Consider the following 18,732-nt stretch of genomic DNA (forward strand, 5'->3'; position numbering starts at 1 on the left):
ATTTAATCTCCCAAGCTGTAGATTTGTTTTTGTTTTGTTCATGTAATGCCTTTAATGGCTTTTTGGAAAAGAACAGTTGTTCAAATCAGATGGAAGATGCATAAAATGTTTTGGACATTCTTTCTGCTGAACATTTGGAAGGTGGAGGCATGGGTACTGGGCGTTGTCCCATATATTGTTGTCACCTGTGTTTCTCAACCTTGAAGATTTAAGGTATGTATACTTCAGTTTCCAAAATTTCCCAGCCAGCAAAATCATACTTTTAAAAAACAATCTCATAAGTTTTCATTCAGAAAAAAGACAGAATTTGGAAAAATGTGAATATGTTCTCTCCATTTTGAATTCTACTATATATATATATATATATATATTCCTTCTTTAGGAACAAGCAAGCAACAGTGCTTACTGTAATTTTTGAAGGTTATGTCAGACCCATATGAGAGCTACAAACCCAAACTACAAACAATGTGGATCATAGAATTGCCTTACATATTTATATTTCCGTGACATTTTAGAGCTGAAATATGTATGAAATAGATGCTTTATTTTCCATAATAGATGGACTTTTCATTTCTTTATTTATCATATGTCAGTTCAGCACCAAAAAAACATGTTTAATATAATTAAAATCCAGCAAAGTAGCAATTGGAGATATAAATACCTCAGCAGGGTAAAATAATTAAAAAATAACCACAATAATATTTCTTATGAGATTTTACCTAGTCATTTACAGCCTTTGAGCACCACAGCCAAAAAATGACATTATAACATGTAAATATGACCCAGTTTTCATTTGCATTGTTACAGTAGACTAAAGAAGGGGACAATACTTTGATATCCCCCTTGAGTTGGAGAGTCAGATCAAATAATCCTTCTGCTGGATCTTTATTTCTTTATTATTGTTTATTTACTCTTTCCCACTAAATTGTTACTATTTTGACAGAGGCTATGTGTCCATCTTAATAGTTCATATAAACATAAATAGAATCCAGGATTGTGTCAAAACAACTTTTATCACATCACAAAAAATTGCAACCTTACATTTCCCTGTGATTCCAAGAATTCCACCAATCCACTTCTTGCAGTAACTGAAATGGCTTCTTTCTTCTCCCACTTTAGCTACTGTACAAGCATATGTTATTAAATTCCATACATCTGGGATTATAAATGATTTATAGTCCTAGGTCGTCCCAGTCCTGATTATGCAAAGGATAGAGTGCTTATAAAATTCCACCTTAAAACTAATTAAATGTATCTGCAGCCAATTCTTTTGCTCAGAAATCTTATCTAAACAGTGACACATAGCATTTGGAGCTAGTTATCCCACATCTGGAATCCAAATGTTTGAGATGGTTATAAAAAACTCAGCACAACCACGCCACTTAGATGTTTTGCAGCCAGAACCTCAAGGAACATGGACCTTATTCTTCTCTGCATGTCCCTGCCACTATTCACAGTGGCATGGGGCCAATATGGGAACTTTTACCATTCCTATGATGACTATAGGGCTAATGATGACTGGGTTAATGTGTACCGGCAGGGTTTCAACTTCCAGTGCCCCCATGGGCAAGTGATTGTAGCTGTGAGGAGCATGTTCAGCAAGAAAGAAGGGTCTGATAGATTGTGGAATTATGCCTGCATGCCCACCCCAGATACACTTGGAGAGCTTACTGAATGTTGGTGGGAAGAAATCAACAGAGCTGGACTGCAATGGTAGGAAACCAAGTTTAAACTTAGATTCCTTGTCATGTGTGGTTAGGCTGATGCAATATTTCAGATGATGGATGGAAAACTGCATGTTAACACCATAATAATTTGTTAAGTTAGCATCAGCAGCTTTGTGTACTGTAAAGGTGATACCACTATTCATTTCTATATATGAAGCAGTTGTAACATTTTCTTTGTCTTCTGAGGTAAATGAAGTGCACTGATTGCATTAATTTCTATTTAAATTAACTAATTGTTAGTTCCTAATGTATTGAATTTGTCCTAAAAGTTTTTCAACTTTCTAAGAAATTATGTTAAGAACAGAAAGTTGAATTACTTTTGTTATTGTTTTTTATGGGGAGAAGAAGAAAATGCTTGTCACGTAGTTATTCCCTTGTTTTGTTCCATTATTGGCTCTAGCCAAACATATTTCTGGAAGCACCAGTAGTACTTGCAAAACTTTTTTAAAAATAGCCAAATAAAAACATTGTGGCAGAATACAAATAAATCTATGTGTGTGTATACACACACACACACACACACACACAATTATAGCTTTAATTATATCACAGTTAACTGTCTGCAACAAATATTGTTTTTCGGGCATTTGACAGACTGAGTTTCAAACCTAGGAAATAGCTGGTAGTACTGGGGTTGAATCACAGATCTAGTTCATGTCTGGTTTTGAAATCACAGAATAATGAATAGTTATTTCATTGATAGTTGATAAACTTCAGTCTGAAGTGTTAAATAACCATTCACATTTGACAACCATGAAAAATTGTACAGATGCCAAGAAAATCTTTTGAACAAAGATGTCTGTATGTGTACAATCATGTATGTATCACTATTAACTACCTCTCTTATTCCCCAATGTCGTCAGTTTTTTTCCTTTAATTTTTGAAAATAAAGAGTAATTCCATTTTTAAAATGTGTATATTTGCAAGATTTGGATCCCAAGGACTTGGAATTGAATTCTATTATTAATGTGCAAAATATTTTAAGAGAACATCACAAGAATCATATATCTGTTGTAAAAAGAAGCTTTGAGTGAAAACTGCTGTTTTTGCATAATGGAATTATCTAATTATTTATAGTTTATTTGATTAATATCATGCCTTTGTTTTGTATAATTCAAGGCAATGTATGTAATGATCTCTCTTCCTATCTCCCCATCACAACAATCCTGTGAGGTAGATTAGGCTGAGAAAGAGAGTGGCTGGCCCAGAGTTACTCAGATCACCTCTGTGGTAAAGCATTTTAACTATTATCTGATATGGCATTTTAAATTTATATACTACCCTGTTTCTCCAACAATACGGCCTCCCCCAATAGGAAGTCCCAGCATGTTTTATAGGCATGAAATGAAATCAAGCCCCTCCCCCCAAATTAAGGCCTATATTAAAACATGCAAAATGGGGGGGAAATGGCGGGGGGCTTGCTGTTAGGAAGTACTTTTATTGAACACCCGGATATGGTGCTGCCTGCATTGACCCTGATACAAAGTGCCCCCCCCCCAACACCGAGGTCAACATCCAAGCTGTCGCCACCCGCCTGCCCGAAGATGCAAGGGGGGGAATTAAGTCATCTCCGAAAAGACGGCCTAGCCATTTTTTCGGGGCTCAAAAAAAAATAAGACCCGGCCTTATTATATGAGAAACACGGTAGTGAAACGGTCGTTCTCAAGACCTTTAACTGGATGAAACATAGGACAACGGTCTTTGAAGCAAGGAACCTCAAAAGAGCTAACTTACAGAATGTGTCCAAAGTCTGGGATCCCTTACTCCCAAAGGAATGAAATTTGGGGAAGTTGTGCCTGCTTCAGTGGTACTGAAGCAAATATATCCTTCCATTGAAGTAAATTTGACAGTGTACAGAGGTCTTCAAGGGAAAGGAAATTGTCTTCCCTAGACTCTTCCTTACCAGTACAATATGGAATACCTGCCCCCCCCAACCCCCAAGAACTGATGTGGGATCTCAGGTTTTTCAGCCAACTGAAATGCAATGCATAGCTTTAAGTGCTATCTTTGATTTCTATAACAATCTGTCATTTATCATAGTAAACATGAAAATCTTGTTATCATGCAAAGTATGTATCAGACCAAGGAAGACCATTGTTCACTTTGGCAAAGAACACCACACCTCAAAGTCTTGTAGTCCACTTTTCCCACCTATCTCTGAATCCCAAAGTTCATTACATTCTTGCCATACTAATATGAGGAAGTTCTTTGTGTGGAATCCTATTTAGTCATACATTTCTACTTTTCTGATTATCAAAATATTGAAATGCAAAATGCAATAATAACAGAACAATCTCACCATCGCCTAGCAGTTCAGGTTAAATGAAAACATTGCAGTATCTAAATACAAAACATTTTCACATCTGTTAACAATAGTATTTATTGTTATGTGCAGAAAATGCAGAAAAGAAAGAGTAAAAAAAAAGAGAAAAGAGAAAAATATTCTTTTAGCTTTTTTTGTTTTGTATTGGTTTTTATCGTGTAATTATAATTCTTAATAAAATTATTATATAAACAATAGTACTTATGTTTGTGTATGTCCTTGGGCTTTGTTTATTGAAACTTACATTGATTTGGTGCCAAGGCTGCTAAGAAATAGGAGTTATAGTTTCTTTGATTAAGGAAGATCTTATTTAAAATGAAAAGATACAAACAATTAAATATATGCAATAAATATTCACTTGTATCATTATAGTTAGGAAAAAAGAGGTTAATTCCTCAACACAGGATATTTTTGAACAATTTATCCTCACAAAACCTTTTAAGCTAAGAAAGTACCCAGGACTTCCAATGGTTAATAAGGGATTGATGATTTCAGAGGCCTGTTCTTTCTCCATTATATCATCCTTTTCCCTATAGTTCAGTCACAGCAGAGAAGTTTATTTTTGCCCTGCAAATCTGTTTAATTAGATATGATAGTGGAACACAAGTATTTCTGTTGTGTCGCCTTTAATTTTGTTTAAAAAAAAACCATAGAAACCTCAGAAACTGCCTCACTCTGAGTCAGATCTTTAATCCATCAATTCCAACATATCAGCCTTGAAGGGGAACAGCTGTCTAGGATTTCAGGCCAGGATTCTTCCTGACTTCTTGGCAATCTCAAGGACTGAATCTGGAGCTTTCGGAATAGAAAGTCTGTGTTCTACAGTCCCTTCCTCATTATTGGACATAATCAGAGGGAAATAATAAGGAAAATGTTTTGTTTTATCAGAAACATTGGATTTTCTGATTAGACATTTTCTTCTTGGTGGAAATTTCCATCTTACCTTGGTTTCTGCTCCTCTTCCAAAATTAGCTATCAGAGCACTATAATACCTTCACAATTATTTTCTTAAATCAATGTGGTTTTAAAGATGCCTTAATTGCTTATCTTCAAAGCAATCCTGGTGGTTTTTAATTGTTAAGGGGAAAAAATATGACATAAGAACAATAAACCAGTGTGGTAAATGTTGATTTCTGTATTCCTTATTGCCTAATGGTGGAGAATGCTGATTGATTCCTGTGGAGTTCTCTACATCTGAAAGATAGTTGTGGCGAGGATAACCATAAGCCATTTTCAAAATGATTCCAAGCGATTGGAGAGTGAAAATAGGGGCTTTAAGTGCCTATGCAGATATGTATCTGCATATCTATTTTTGTTCTTCCAAATCAAACAGTGCGGAGGATGAAGTCAAGATTTTCATGCATTGCATTTTTTAAAAAATGGAAGAAGAACATGGTTTGTAGTCTATTTCCCAAAGAACAAAAGAGGCTATAGCTTTTCAGGAAACAAGAGTGGCAATATGAAGAAATATTTCACATGGTTAGAAGTTTGGCTTAGCGCTAGACTTGTTAAAAATGAAATGGAGGAATGGAGCAGGAAGAAAACCCTGTACAGAATTTCTTTATACTGGCTTTAGGGTGGTCACTTCCATTTTCTCAAAACAAAAAGAAATGCATATAATAATTTGTAGCTCAGATGTAAATTTTAAAAAATACACAAATGCTATAATTTAAATAGGAAAAAAAGCCTACCAGATGGATGGATAGCTTCAACATTCGCAATTTTATCTCCTTTCTTGTGCTTTTTTAAGAGAAAAATTATTTATGAGAATCTGGTCATTTGTAATTCTCATCAGTATGCTGGTGAGTTGCTACTAGTTTCTAATAATCGGTAAGGAAGGGCTTGTAGTCATGATTTTTGTTTTCCTAATGTTTATGTGTTTTTAAATGTGGGTTTTCTCCCCCAGGTATCAAACATGTTCAAATAATGGGCTAGTGGCAGGATTCCAGAGCCAATATTTTCCATCTGTGCTTGATCGAGAGTGGCAGTTTTATTGTTGCCGCTACAGCCGGAGATGTCCATACTCATGTTGGTGAGTTCACAAAACTGAACTGTCAACCCATATTAAGGCAGTATCTTTATTATTGCAATTCAAGATCAGAAACTAGCTCTGGGAAATGATTGTCCAAATTGTTACATCTTCAACAGATAAAATGGCAAAAAACACAAAAGGAAGGAAAAATTGGCAGAGATGGACAATTCTAGAGAATATGCTCAAATCAATGACATTATTTTTTTACAATTTTGCCATCAATATGATTAAAGTTACAATATAAATTAATCTTGGTATATTGTCTGTGTGTACATGCACACATGTTTTTTTTGTTTTAACTGTTCAGTTGTGTCTCACTCTTGGCGAGTTTATAGACAAATGCTCTCCATGCTACATAATCCAAGACTTTAAAAAACTGAAAATTCTGACTTTGCCAATATGTTGATCACTTTGCATCATGGCTCCCCCAAAGGATTTTCCATCCTAAGCAAAATTATAAATCTGACCTTCATGTTTGCTTATAAAAATCCAATTCCTATTGGTACAGGGTTTAAAATATTGTCCTTTAAATCCAAATTTGCTATTAAGAATATCTGCATAAGCAGAGGGTTGGGCTTGGAAGGACTAGGGTGCAGATCAAATCACCCTGTGCTTATTCTAGGAAAAGGCAGTTTCAACAGAAGCCTTTTACAAATATTTTACTTTTCTGTCTTAAAGGAAAAATAAGTGTAGGCTTTTCTATGCAAGATAAGCAAGCGTTCAGGTAATAAAAAGATTTTCCAAGGATTGGTAACAGGATAAAAATAGAAGAAATAGAAAATCCAGCTATAAAATTATTAATAATTTTTGACTTGATAATTTACTATATACACACACATTACATTTATAGTTCATTGTGTCAAACTGTTCAAGTAAGTTTATAACATGTAATAAATCCAGTTCATTTCTTCTTTCATTGGTTTCATGGTATCATTTGTGGAACCCAGAAATGTTATCTCTCTTTCTGGATAATAAGATATATTTATTCATTTTATTGTAAAGATAATTGAAATCACTCATTATTACAAAAACCTCTTTTGAACTCCTTTATTTCACTATCTGCCTCAAGATCACTCTAGTCATCCCGGGTAAATGGAAGTATTTATTTTGTACTAAATTACTTTTGATATTAGGGGGAGAGGTTGCTCCTTTGTAGGTAGATATGTCTTCTCAGAAATAAGTTCCAATGAATTGAGAAGAGGGTATTATAAAAGAATTATACATAGACAACTCTGCCAATTAGTCACTGCTTTCTGAAACCTGCAACAAATCACTCACATCACAAATTTGCAGTTTGATTGTTAATACAACTGCACTAAAGAGAATCTGTGATCCAAATTTTATCTGGACTGTTAAGAGAACCATTGACAAATGTGTTCTTAAACTGATTGAACAAAGCCCATTCAAATTACTTATACAAATATAACTATTTATTCAGTTACAACTGTTAAAAGCTGAAGTTTTGCCCCCTGTTTTTTTTAAAAGACAGTAAATGCAGTAAAACATCTTTTGTGGTACTTATTTGTTTTGACCATTTGGGAGCTGGGATAAAACCTTTCTTTCTCACTGTGTAAAAACAAGCAATAATGTAGGAACTCAAGGAAAGAAAAAGCTGATTACAAACATGTTTCAACAACAGCAGCATTCTGCATATTTGATAAATATTATAAGCACTATATTGTTGTGACATTTCTACAACAATAACTGTATCATAGATTAGGAAGCCACACCTGGCAAATGCAAGAAAGTTGATTGTTTTTTTTAAATAAAGTTTATTTTTTTTAAAAGACAAACACTAACAAACACAAACATAAAACATCAACATAAAACCATCTTCCAAAATATAGAGTGTCGGTTGGTACATTTCTTTTGTGCAATGTCACAATATCAACGGTCTTCCCTTCTAAACATACATTCATATTACATAGGTCAACTATACATACTATATTATGTTATACTGTGTTATGATTGTATTGTTATTAGACCCAACTAAAAATTTATATATTTCTTATCGAGCAAATCTCTATTTTAACGAACCTGGGATCATACAGTTCATTTCCTTATATTCAATTATATAACATCATTGCATCATATTATCTTACATATTATACTATTCCTTTCCATAACATAGTTTACTACTCTATTTTCTTATCTAGCCATTGATAAAATAAATTCCAAATTTTATAATATTCTTTATCTTCTTGCTCTCTGATTGCTTATGTCAATTTACTTATTTCTGCACATTCCATCATTTTCTTAATCACCTCTTCCTCTATTGGAATTTTTTCACTCTTCCAATTTCTAGCAAATACAATTCTAGCTGCTGTTAACACATTTATAATCAAATACGTCAATTCTCTACTGTATCCTTCAGGCAAGATACCCAATAAAAGTTGATTGTTTTTGTGTGCATTTTATGCTTTTAATTTGGAAGCAGCATACTTTTCTGAAAAGTAAGAGAGTTTAGGAGGATTTGCCCATAGAAAGGAAAGAGATTGGCAATCACTTTCCTGGCATGGAAAATTAGGAATTGCAGAAGCAGGTGAATTGCCTGCTTCTGGGAGCGATGATTGCTGGCAGTCCAAACTGAACACCTGGCAACCATACTAAAGCATCCCAATCTGGACAGAATGTTTTTATAGGAACGTAGAGTCCATCTGGCATCATCATAGGACTTGAGCAGTTAAGACAGCAGTCAAAAGTGCCCTTAAATCATACATGAAGTGTCAATGGTAGACTCAGGTAGTAGTTGATCTGAAGCCTTTGTCTAACCATCTGTTAATCTTAATGAAGCTGTAGCATGTATGAATTTGAATAAAAATAAGCCTAGAGCTGGAAGATCAAGCAATCTTGAAACAAACTAAACTTCTGAACATTTTTTCAGGGGTCAGATGATATATTTTCATTTAAGATAACAATTGTGCACTATGAAAAATAGTTCATTAATATTATTGCTGAAGCCTATCATTAAGATCTCTGCTTACTATGAAACAGGTGTTTGAGTTCTTTGGTGCTTATCACATTTTAAACACTGTATCACTACTTTTAGAAGATCTGTGCTAGGATGCATATTTAGGGTTATCTAGCTCAGTGATGCCAAACCTAGCATATAAAAAATGCAGGAAATGGCTAAGCTGATTCTCCTGGTGTGTAAAACCACCTTTTTCTTTCCCAAGGCACAAGAGAAACAATAAATAACATATATAATTGGAAATATTTTTCAATTTGTCTTTGTCCCTCAGAAAAAAATGCCTATTGGTGGAAGTTCTAGGTTGCATGGGATCTGGAAACTTTGGAACATTCTCTTGTGTAACCTTGCAGCTTCTAAAATGAATGGGAAAGCATATCTCATTCTCATGTGATTTTTGGAGGCTCCAGAGGCCTCTTGGGAGCATGCCACATTCTTGTGCAGCCTCTGCAGCCTCAAAAAATGTCAGAAAAATAAGCAAGAATGGGACATGGTGGCATGTCACCAAATACAACATGGCGTGTCACCTGTAACATGTGTCATCATTTTGCAATCATCTATCTAGCAGCTACTTTTCTGGAAATTTTCAATATTGATATAGTTTACATTAAATCCTTGTAAATCTAAGTGACTTTATTAGATCCATTACATAACTGAATTGTTCACTAAATAATTTATGAAATGAGTCAAGATGTACCCAAAACACCCCCAAGGGCAAAACTAATCACTGCATTGTACTGATTTATACTATCAATTTGTAAAAAAAAAAAAAAAAGCATCACCATGATGTAGTGGTCCATACACGCATTCTGGATTTCTCACTCAACTCTGATTCAGCCCATTGTTTATTAAGAAAATATGAGGAATTTTGACTTCCGGTTTGACAGACAGAAATCCGCAATCTGCAATGGGCAGATTTTGAAAAAAGCAGGAGGGTCTGCTGAAACGGGAAACTAATTGTCACTACAGTATTACCTTTGCTTCTGTTCCTCTCAAGTTTGGCTTCAAGGTTCCTTCCTGACAAATTATTGTGTCGGTTTGCAGATTCAGATTCCCGTCTCGTCTTTGTTAGAAAGTTGGGAAATCTTCATTCAGGATTGCACTAACTGTGTCAGTGGATGTAATTTGAAGTAATGGCTTATGCCAAATGATGAGAAAGTACAAATGTGTTCACAAGCTGTGTTCCCTCTATCACATGCCTGAGTCTGCCTTGACAAAGGACAAGCCACTGCAAAGCAGCGCCTCAGGGGCTGCCACAAAGAAGAGAGAGTCAAGCTATTTTTTCAAAGCACCTGAGGGTAGAACAAAAATCAATGGGTGGAAACTAATCAAGAAGAGAAGCAACCTAGAACTAAGCAGAAGTTTCCAGACAGAACAATTAATCAGTGGAACAACTTGCCTCCAGAAGTTGTGAATGCTCTAACACTGGAAGTTTTTAAGAAGAGATTGAACAGTCATTTGTCTGAAATGCTATAGGCTTTCCTGCCTGAGCAGGAGGTTGGACTAGAAGACCTCCAAAGTCCCTTTCAACTCTGTTATTCTATTCTATTCCATTCCATTCCATTTGTATCTGGCGACCTGGATAAGGTGACGGGAACAGTGTGCAATTTTAATCAAATAAGGAACAAAAGTTTGCCTAGATTTTATTACTTCCATGTGTATTGCATAGGCAAACTGAAAATGCCCGACATAGTATAATCAGTCTGAACTGGAAATAGTTCCAGAATTCAAGAGTTCATTGTCTGATGCTTTTTAAAATCATTTTGTTCCAGAAACATTACTCTGTTATAACTAATGCTTAGACAATGTATTGAATGGTCTTTTGAAAAACAGGGAAAAAGAAGAAGAAAAACTAGTAATTAAATTACATACACTGGGTTTATAAAAAAGTAAACTTACTCAACTAAGTTGGTGCATATATGCTTAATTATGGAGAAATATAGAGTAATTTTATTCTCTGTAATTGTTAGGGAGGTGTAGACAGACAGACGCCACTGCACTGTGCTAACAAAATGAAACTTCACATTCTTCATTTCTGTTTGTTAACACTTTGGGCAAGTTACCATAACTTGAACAGTATAAAGATATGCAACTTTCTGGAGTGGTTGGTGTATATGGAATTTTGTGGATTTTTTAACAACATATGTGCCATGGGAACTTCCAAAAATTGACCACTGATCTACAGGCAAGCTGGTAATGTTATACCCTTCTGATCCCTCTAACTTTTAAATATCTTGCTATACTTCCTCTACCCCTTATTTTTTAATTTCTCAACAAGTAAACACATTACAGAAATAATTACTGTATTGACTCTAAGGAGCCGTAGTGGCACAATGGTTAGAATGTAGTATTGCAGGCTGACTCTGCTCACTGCCAGGAGTTTGATCCTGACTCAAGGTTGATTCAGCCTTCTGTTCTTCTGAGGTTGGTAAAATGAGGACACAGATTGTTGAGGGCAATATGCTGACTCTATAAACCATATAGAGAGTGCTGTGAAGCACTATGAAGTGGTATATAAATATAACTGATGGTGCTATCTACCCAGAGTTACTACTTTCTAAGAATGTAGATGAAGCAGTCTCCAAAATGAAGATATGCACAAAGATGATTTCATGCTTTTAAAGAGAATTAATATTCTGACCAAGGATAGTCAACATTCTGTAATTAGAATATATATATAAGCAAAATACCACTCATGCATCATCACGAAATCTCCAGAACTGTAAGCCTACAAACTTGAAATTTGGCATGTATGTTCTTCTTGGCTTCTAGGTGCTCACTAAGAAAGGATTTTTTGAAATGACCATCAGACCATTAATGTTTCATATATTATTATTAACATGTTCTACTCCCCTTCTTCACTTGAAAAGAAATCTGTTCCAAATGCAAAACACAAGCAGTTTTAGTTTCAAAGCTAAAGCAACCAGCTTTAATACAGAACTGTTGAGCTAAGTCACGCACAGGCTCCTTGCTGTCTCCTTGCTCACATAGCAAATACTGTTTCAGTTTCCAAACAACCCTCAACTCTCTCACGCCCTGACAGGACACTAGCCAGATGCATACCGATGGATACTGGTAGGCAGAGACATAATTTTTTCCTTATTTTCCTCCCCAGAACCTAAGCCCGATCACATAGTTTCATAGCAAAGCATGGGTATAGAGCTACTTTTTAAAATAAAATCAAAACTTTTTTGAAAAAAGAAAGCACACTTTACTCCTATTGGCTGAAGATTACCTAATTGTTTTTCAGGTCTTCTGAGATTTATCAAACATGTGCTTAACAATGTGAACTGAGTCTCAACTATCAATGGGTTTTGCAATGGGTTCTTATTACTGTACAAAATAGAGAAATGATTGTTGTTTCCTTTTTCCTCACTAATAAGGATGACATCAGAACATCCAGAGCACTATGGAGAAGATATGGACATGATGTTGTACACCTATGATCATTATATCCGCGGAGCAACTACAACATTCTCTGGTGTAGAAAGGTCAGATTCAGAAATGCTGTTGAAAGCTGAAATCTTTGCCTTAACACAAATGGATGATTGCACTGTGAAACATTTTTTAAAAGATGAATATGAAATTATTTCCTAGGCATGGTAGGAGGAATGGACATAATGGAAAGCATGATGGCTTTTCTGAGAGGCAGAATGACAATTAATTTTAACAGTTTACAATTAGCTGACAGCCAGACTTATATCAACCTTTTTTTTACCTCACAATATTATCTTAAGAGACCTCCTTTCGGTAATGGCAATTCCAAAACAAATACTTTAAGTATAGAAAGTGCTTAGCACTGGACATTAAAAGGAAGAGGAGATTTTATTATATATTAAATACTGATATTGTAATTCAAGATATTAATTTCAATATTTTTAGAGTATAGATCTACAATACTGTACTTATTTGACTGAAGTGGCTTCTACACATTTTGCAGAATTGAAGGAAGATTCCTTAAAAACTGAAGCAATTTAATGTAACTGTTTGAAGCTGTAACATAAAAAGAAACTACAACTGAATTCCTGATATTTTGCTGAAAACTTTTAAAAAGGATGACCATGCTTATTTAGTGAATTAATTTTATAATGAAGGAATCAATTTATCACAGGGCCCATTCTTGACCATACTTTACATCTGAAAGCAAAAGAAAGCAACATCAAGCAAACTGTACATTTGCTTTCAGAGTAGTTTGAACATTCTTGAAATAAAAAGCAATTCAGATTGATAGACAATCAATACTGTGGTAAATCTTTCCTTTTGGGTTATACCTTCAAGTGATGATTATCACCTGGCAACTGCCTGGATGAGTCCATGCAGTTGTCTTAGAAAGATTTTCTGAAGTGGTTTGTTACTATTTCTTTCCTAGGACCGAGAGATAATGACTGGTCCAAAGTCACCAAATTCATACTTTCCCAGGTTGTAACCTGCTGGCTTTAACCATTATACCAAACTGGCTCCACTTAATCATAGCATCTGAGCTAAAAGAATATAGCTGCAAAATCTGCTCATTTTTAATAATGGAAAATTCATTTCTCCCCCTTTTTCAATGCAACATGTTTTGCTTTAGTTTGTTTCTAAGCAATATTGCTTCTGGATAAAATTGCATTTTGGGAAAATTCTATGAGACCTTACAAAACAAAAAGATAAAGTATAGCCATTTTAAAACAAATTTCCAACTTTGTTTAGGCTCAAGACCCAAGTATTTCAAAATCATGTCAGAGACCTTGCTAAACGAAGGAAAGAATAAATATTTATTGATGGTTGTTTTTCTTTTGGCAGAAAACCATAATTCATTAAACAAAATCAAAAGTAAATACATCTAAACCAGAATATTAACATATTTGGCTTTATCTTCCTATTTACAATGTATTAAATCTTTTTTTATTATTTCTCTTCATTTGCAGAGATCGTCAGTGGAAATTTATTGTCTGCAGGATGACAAATTTTGATTGTCAATTTCAAAATGCTTAAAAATTCTGAATATATGCTATACTTTAGAGTTTGGGTAGGAAATAAATAAAAAGGGTAAAAGGGAAAAAAAGACAGGAAAGTCCATTCAGTAATAAAAGCATTAACCTCTTACATAGGTTTGACTCTTGCATTCCAAAAAGCCTGGTAAGTACAATATAGAGTCCAGCTTTTCTTTCTGCAGGTAAATTCATAGGTGAATTCTTAATTAGAGAATAAATTTGCTGCCTTTGATCTCATAATCTCTGCAGAGCCTGTGTGCAAAGTACTTGAATTTCCATTGCTTTCCATTCACATGCCTATCAATTGCAACTGCAGAATCAATGTTAATTTGGGAGTATGCGTGGCCAGACTCTCTTCCCATAATAGTGCAACTTTTACTCATATGTTGGTGTCAATTCTCACATGTGTCACTGCTATTAACTGGGCATATGAGCTACTGGGCAGAGGGCGGTCTTTGAGAAAACTGCAGTTCATTCTCCTGATTTTTTAAACAGTTACTTACTTGCTTAAACTTGGATAAAGTGACTTCCTTTGTTATTTAGCTACTCTGTACAAATAGAACTTGGTTTTGCATAGCAACTTTATATCTACTGCATCCGCTTATTTACTTGCAAAAGTTCTCTTTATTCATATTTGTTCACACTGCTGAGGTTAGCAAAAAGAATTTCAAACCATATTATTATTATATTATATCCATGTTAATAGCAAGGCGGATTGGCAGCAGTCACTTTTAAAGATTGTTCACTTACATTTTTAATAGTTTGAGTGTTTACACTTCAAGTGAAATAAAGTACATTCTGAGGACCATAGTATCTCCATTTTGAATGGTATCAGATTATTTTTGTTAACTGTTATGTATCTGTGTTGTTTAAATAAAATCTAGAATATTAAAGCCCCATGGAAAAGAGCAATAGCCCTTGTGTAACTATGTACAAAAACTGATTATATTCCAGCGGCTTTTGAGTTGTAGCTCAAATGTGAATATAATTTTGTTGAATATTGTTTAAAGCTTAACAATGAAGGCAGTCACTGAGGAATAATGGTAAAAGAGAGTTACTTAAAAATCAAATATAAACAAATGCTGTGCAATTTATTCTAAATACTGGTATCTATTATTCAAGTATATTATGAATTATTACAATTAAATGAATAAAATAAATAAAATTATATGGCAATTCAGTAGCTTTTAAACAGTTTTCAACAATTATTTGTTCATTTAATAATTGCGAACAAATTAACTGTAGAGATTCTGTTACTAAATGCTTAATATAAATTAGCAACTGCTATAAACTGCTATATTCAGAAACAATAGATACAGATTATTATTTATGGATTTGGTTTCACTTCATTATGAAAGTACTAAAATTATATGCCTTTGAGAAGGATTAGGAAAATTTTAAAATATGAATAAGTTACATAAAAAGCAATTGAAGTGAATTCCATCCTTTCAAAAAAGAATTAAAGTGAAATATCTTGTATCTAGCAAAAATAGAAATTAAGGAAAGGGCATAATTTTACATTGTTAATGGATCAACCCATCCATTAACTAATGCAACCTAAAAAAGATATCCCCATTAACACTTGAACAATATGCTTCATTTTTCATGTCAAAACAATAGAAAGAAAACTTTCAAAACTGGGATCTGGTTCCCTTTCTGAGAATCTTTGCATTTCAAAAGGCAGCTTTAGTAATATCTCTCCCGAGGAATCAAGATTAGCTTGGCTGAACCAGTAGAACTCCAAACCTTCCTCTGAAATGGAATCTTTTGCAAAGAACGTGATATTGTAAATCACAAGAACAATTTCTTGGAAGTAAGTAGAAGAGTGAATATTAATGGTGTCTTAATTATATGCAGGGATGGGTGACCTCTATAGAAGTTTATGATATTTGCAGAGCAAAAAACTACTGCATATTGTTCACACAAAAACACACACACACACACACACACACACCCTTCATTTAAGATATACTTATGAAGCAAGAAAGATCTTGTGCCAAGTTTCCCTACAATAGTACTATGATCTAATCTTTATCGGAATTCTCCTTAACTGTAAAATGCTAGGAATGTTCAGAAAGCCTCCAAGTATTTCTCTACAAAAGCTGCAATTCTGGAATTTGCCAGAGAAATTATCATTAAGAAAAATATTTCCTACGCCATGTTTCTCTGAAAGAACCAAAACAAACAGAAATAGAACTCATAGAGTGTAAATTTACATAAATAATAGCTTTATTATCATTCCCAGGAAAGGTACTCACATATGTACTTAATTTTAGCTTCTGTAGTCATTGCTATACAAGAATTTAGATAAAACTTTTCATATTATCTGTAATTTTTTTGACTCGATATGGCAGAGGTTGAGCTTGGGAATTTCTCAACATAAAATATATGCAATAGAGATGCAGGTCCCTAATTAGTTTTAGGATTTTTTTCAATCCATCTTGAATCTGTGCATGCAAACATTTAATAATGGTGGGTGAAAGAGAGAGTGATTCAGAACTCATTTGCATCTAAATATGGCCCACATATCCCAAGCAACAATTTTTTTGCTGTGTCTTCATGATGTTGCCTTTATCCGATCACCATCTCTTAAATGAATCAGTCTTAAAATCACCCTTAGCTGAAATGGTATCAGCTAAGGATTACTGTGACACAGGTTTCACCGTGGATATCCTGACACTTTTAAGCAGCTACTTTATAGGTGATTCACTGAATGGTGTGGTGGTCTAGTGGTAAAGATGCTCACTTCCCACTCAGAAGGTTGGGAGTTCATTCCTGGGTAGGAGCAGATGTTTCCTAGGGTGCAAAGTAGTGGTGGGATTCAAATTTTTTTACTACTGGTTCTGTGGGTGTGGCTTGATAGGCGTGGCAGGGGAAGGATACTGTAAAATCTCCAATCAGAGGTGGTATTTGCCAGTTCTCTGAACTACTCAAAATTTCCGCTACCGGTTCTCCAGAACTGGTCAGAACCTACTGAATACCACCACTGGTGCAAAGACACAAAAAAATCTGCTGCATATTCTAGGTGGCATCAGGATGGGCATCCAGCCAGGAAATGCACAGCTCCATCCAATCACCCAATTCTACTCTGAATTAAAGAACTATAGGGGTTCATAAGAAGGGAGTTCATAGCTGATTCACTCACGTGATTCTTAAAGGGATATAATAATAAGCTTGGCATCTATTGGACACTTTAGGACCTCATTCCTTATGCACTGTTGTCTGTCATTCTGTTTTAGGCAGCAGAAAAGTGCAGCTCCCCTGTACCTATTATGTTCTGAAGTTATTATGCCTGGCCTGGGACACTTTGAACAGCAATGGTAGCAGGCAGGGGGTGGGATGCCTAGTTTTCTACTGTTTCATGGTACAACCCTTCCTGCCGTAAAATGTGTTTAGACTGCCGTTGAACAAGGTTTTAGTATTCTTCTGTACTAAACCTGGCTCCAAAGTTGACTATCAGTGGACAGCAGCTGAAAGCCAAGATTCCCTTTGCATGAATCTGTACAAAGCCTTCGAGAGAGAAAAAACAGAGGGCATTCCAGCAGAGAGTTAAATTCATTAGTCCAGGCTTATGTCAAACTTTGCCTCCTCTGCAAGCTTCAAATCCAATCTACATTAACAAGAATGATTGGTGTAGGCTTTCCTGCTGGTTATGGTTGATGGAAGGGATGGGAAATACACCAATCCTTGTAAATTGTAATAAAGGACAACTGCATTTGTTGTCATTGTGCCTATGAGGGATGACTAGTGAAGGCAACAAGTTTTATATTTTACCACTTCCATGTGTATACAATTAATCATCAATTTATGACTGAGGATATAAATCAAGCCTGAATTATGCTGACAAGTCATCGCAGTTGTAAGTCAAAGCATCATGTGACTGCACCTGATTTTTCAACATTTTTGCAGTGGTCATAAAGAGAACACAATGAATGTGAAGCAATTTTCCCCACAGAGCATTTTTTTTTTTTTTGCCAGAAATTAGCAGCAACTACCTGAAACCAGAAAAACATCTTTGCAATTTATGGTCATGTGATTAACAAGACCCTGCAAATGTCCATAAAGATGAATTTGTTGTCAAGTGCCCAAAATGTGACTATATGTCTATAGAGGGCTATTCTCATAACTTGGAAAATAAGGCATAAGTAGTTTTGGGGAATCCAAATTTCAAATGGTAGCTAAATGACAAGTCATAAGTCAAAGATTACTTGTATTACTTTAAATCAACTGAAGGAAGAGCTGAGAAAAACAAAGAGAGACAGAGGAGTGTTTTAAAGAAAAGATGTCTTGTGATTCACTGATCCAGTATGTGCTAAGCTTTGACAAATGTAATCGTGAATAAATCATTGCTTTTGTGCCTATTTATAGGCAATCCACTTTCTTTCATTTTAATGCACATAGATTCTCCCTGCCCCAGACTTTAAAACTGGAAATTGAAGCCCAATGGAAATTACTTTTGCAATGTCCATAGCTGTTTACCAAGAGGCTCTCTACTGTGATCTGCCATAAATATTAGATACTCTTGATGCTTCTGCAAAAAGCTATAATGTAATTTTTATTGATAGCATTCTACTGAAAATGGTTATGCTGTAACAAGAGAAGATAGTTTAGATTATGTCAAAGGAAGAGAAACAATGCTCTTCAACCATGTAATGGGGGTATACATCTTATTTTCTGAGAGTTGCCCTTAAAAAGATGTTTCTCCATTG

General features: G+C 34.8%; 1 protein-coding gene across 1 annotated transcript; it reads left to right on the forward strand.

Moving 5' to 3' along the window:
* Positions 1-1,351: 1,351 nt before the first annotated feature.
* On the forward strand, positions 1,352-14,916 carry DPT (dermatopontin). Its single transcript, XM_026681763.2, has 4 exons — positions 1,352-1,713; positions 5,957-6,082; positions 12,434-12,541; positions 13,958-14,916. The coding sequence occupies exons 1-4, from the start codon at positions 1,415-1,417 to the stop codon at positions 14,022-14,024; spliced, it is 600 nt and encodes a 199-aa protein (XP_026537548.1). The 5' UTR covers positions 1,352-1,414; the 3' UTR covers positions 14,025-14,916.
* The last annotated feature ends 3,816 nt before the right edge of the window (positions 14,917-18,732 follow it).

The sequence above is a fragment of the Notechis scutatus genome, chromosome 5 (assembly GCF_049901735.1).
Source record: "Notechis scutatus isolate UNSWTSFEM ecotype Mainland chromosome 5, rNotScu1.2, whole genome shotgun sequence".
Classification (NCBI taxonomy): Eukaryota; Metazoa; Chordata; class Lepidosauria; order Squamata; family Elapidae; genus Notechis; species Notechis scutatus.

Bases quoted from the DNA above. Each gene is read 5' to 3' on its own strand.
- DPT (XM_026681763.2), top strand. From the start codon at position 1,415: ATGGACCTTATTCTTCTCTGCATGTCCCTGCCACTATTCACAGTGGCA. The intron at 6,083-12,433 runs GTGAGTTCACAA...CTCACTAATAAG, and splicing joins AGATGTCCATACTCATGTTG to GATGACATCAGAACATCCAG. The intron at 12,542-13,957 runs GTCAGATTCAGA...CTTCATTTGCAG, and splicing joins ACATTCTCTGGTGTAGAAAG to AGATCGTCAGTGGAAATTTA.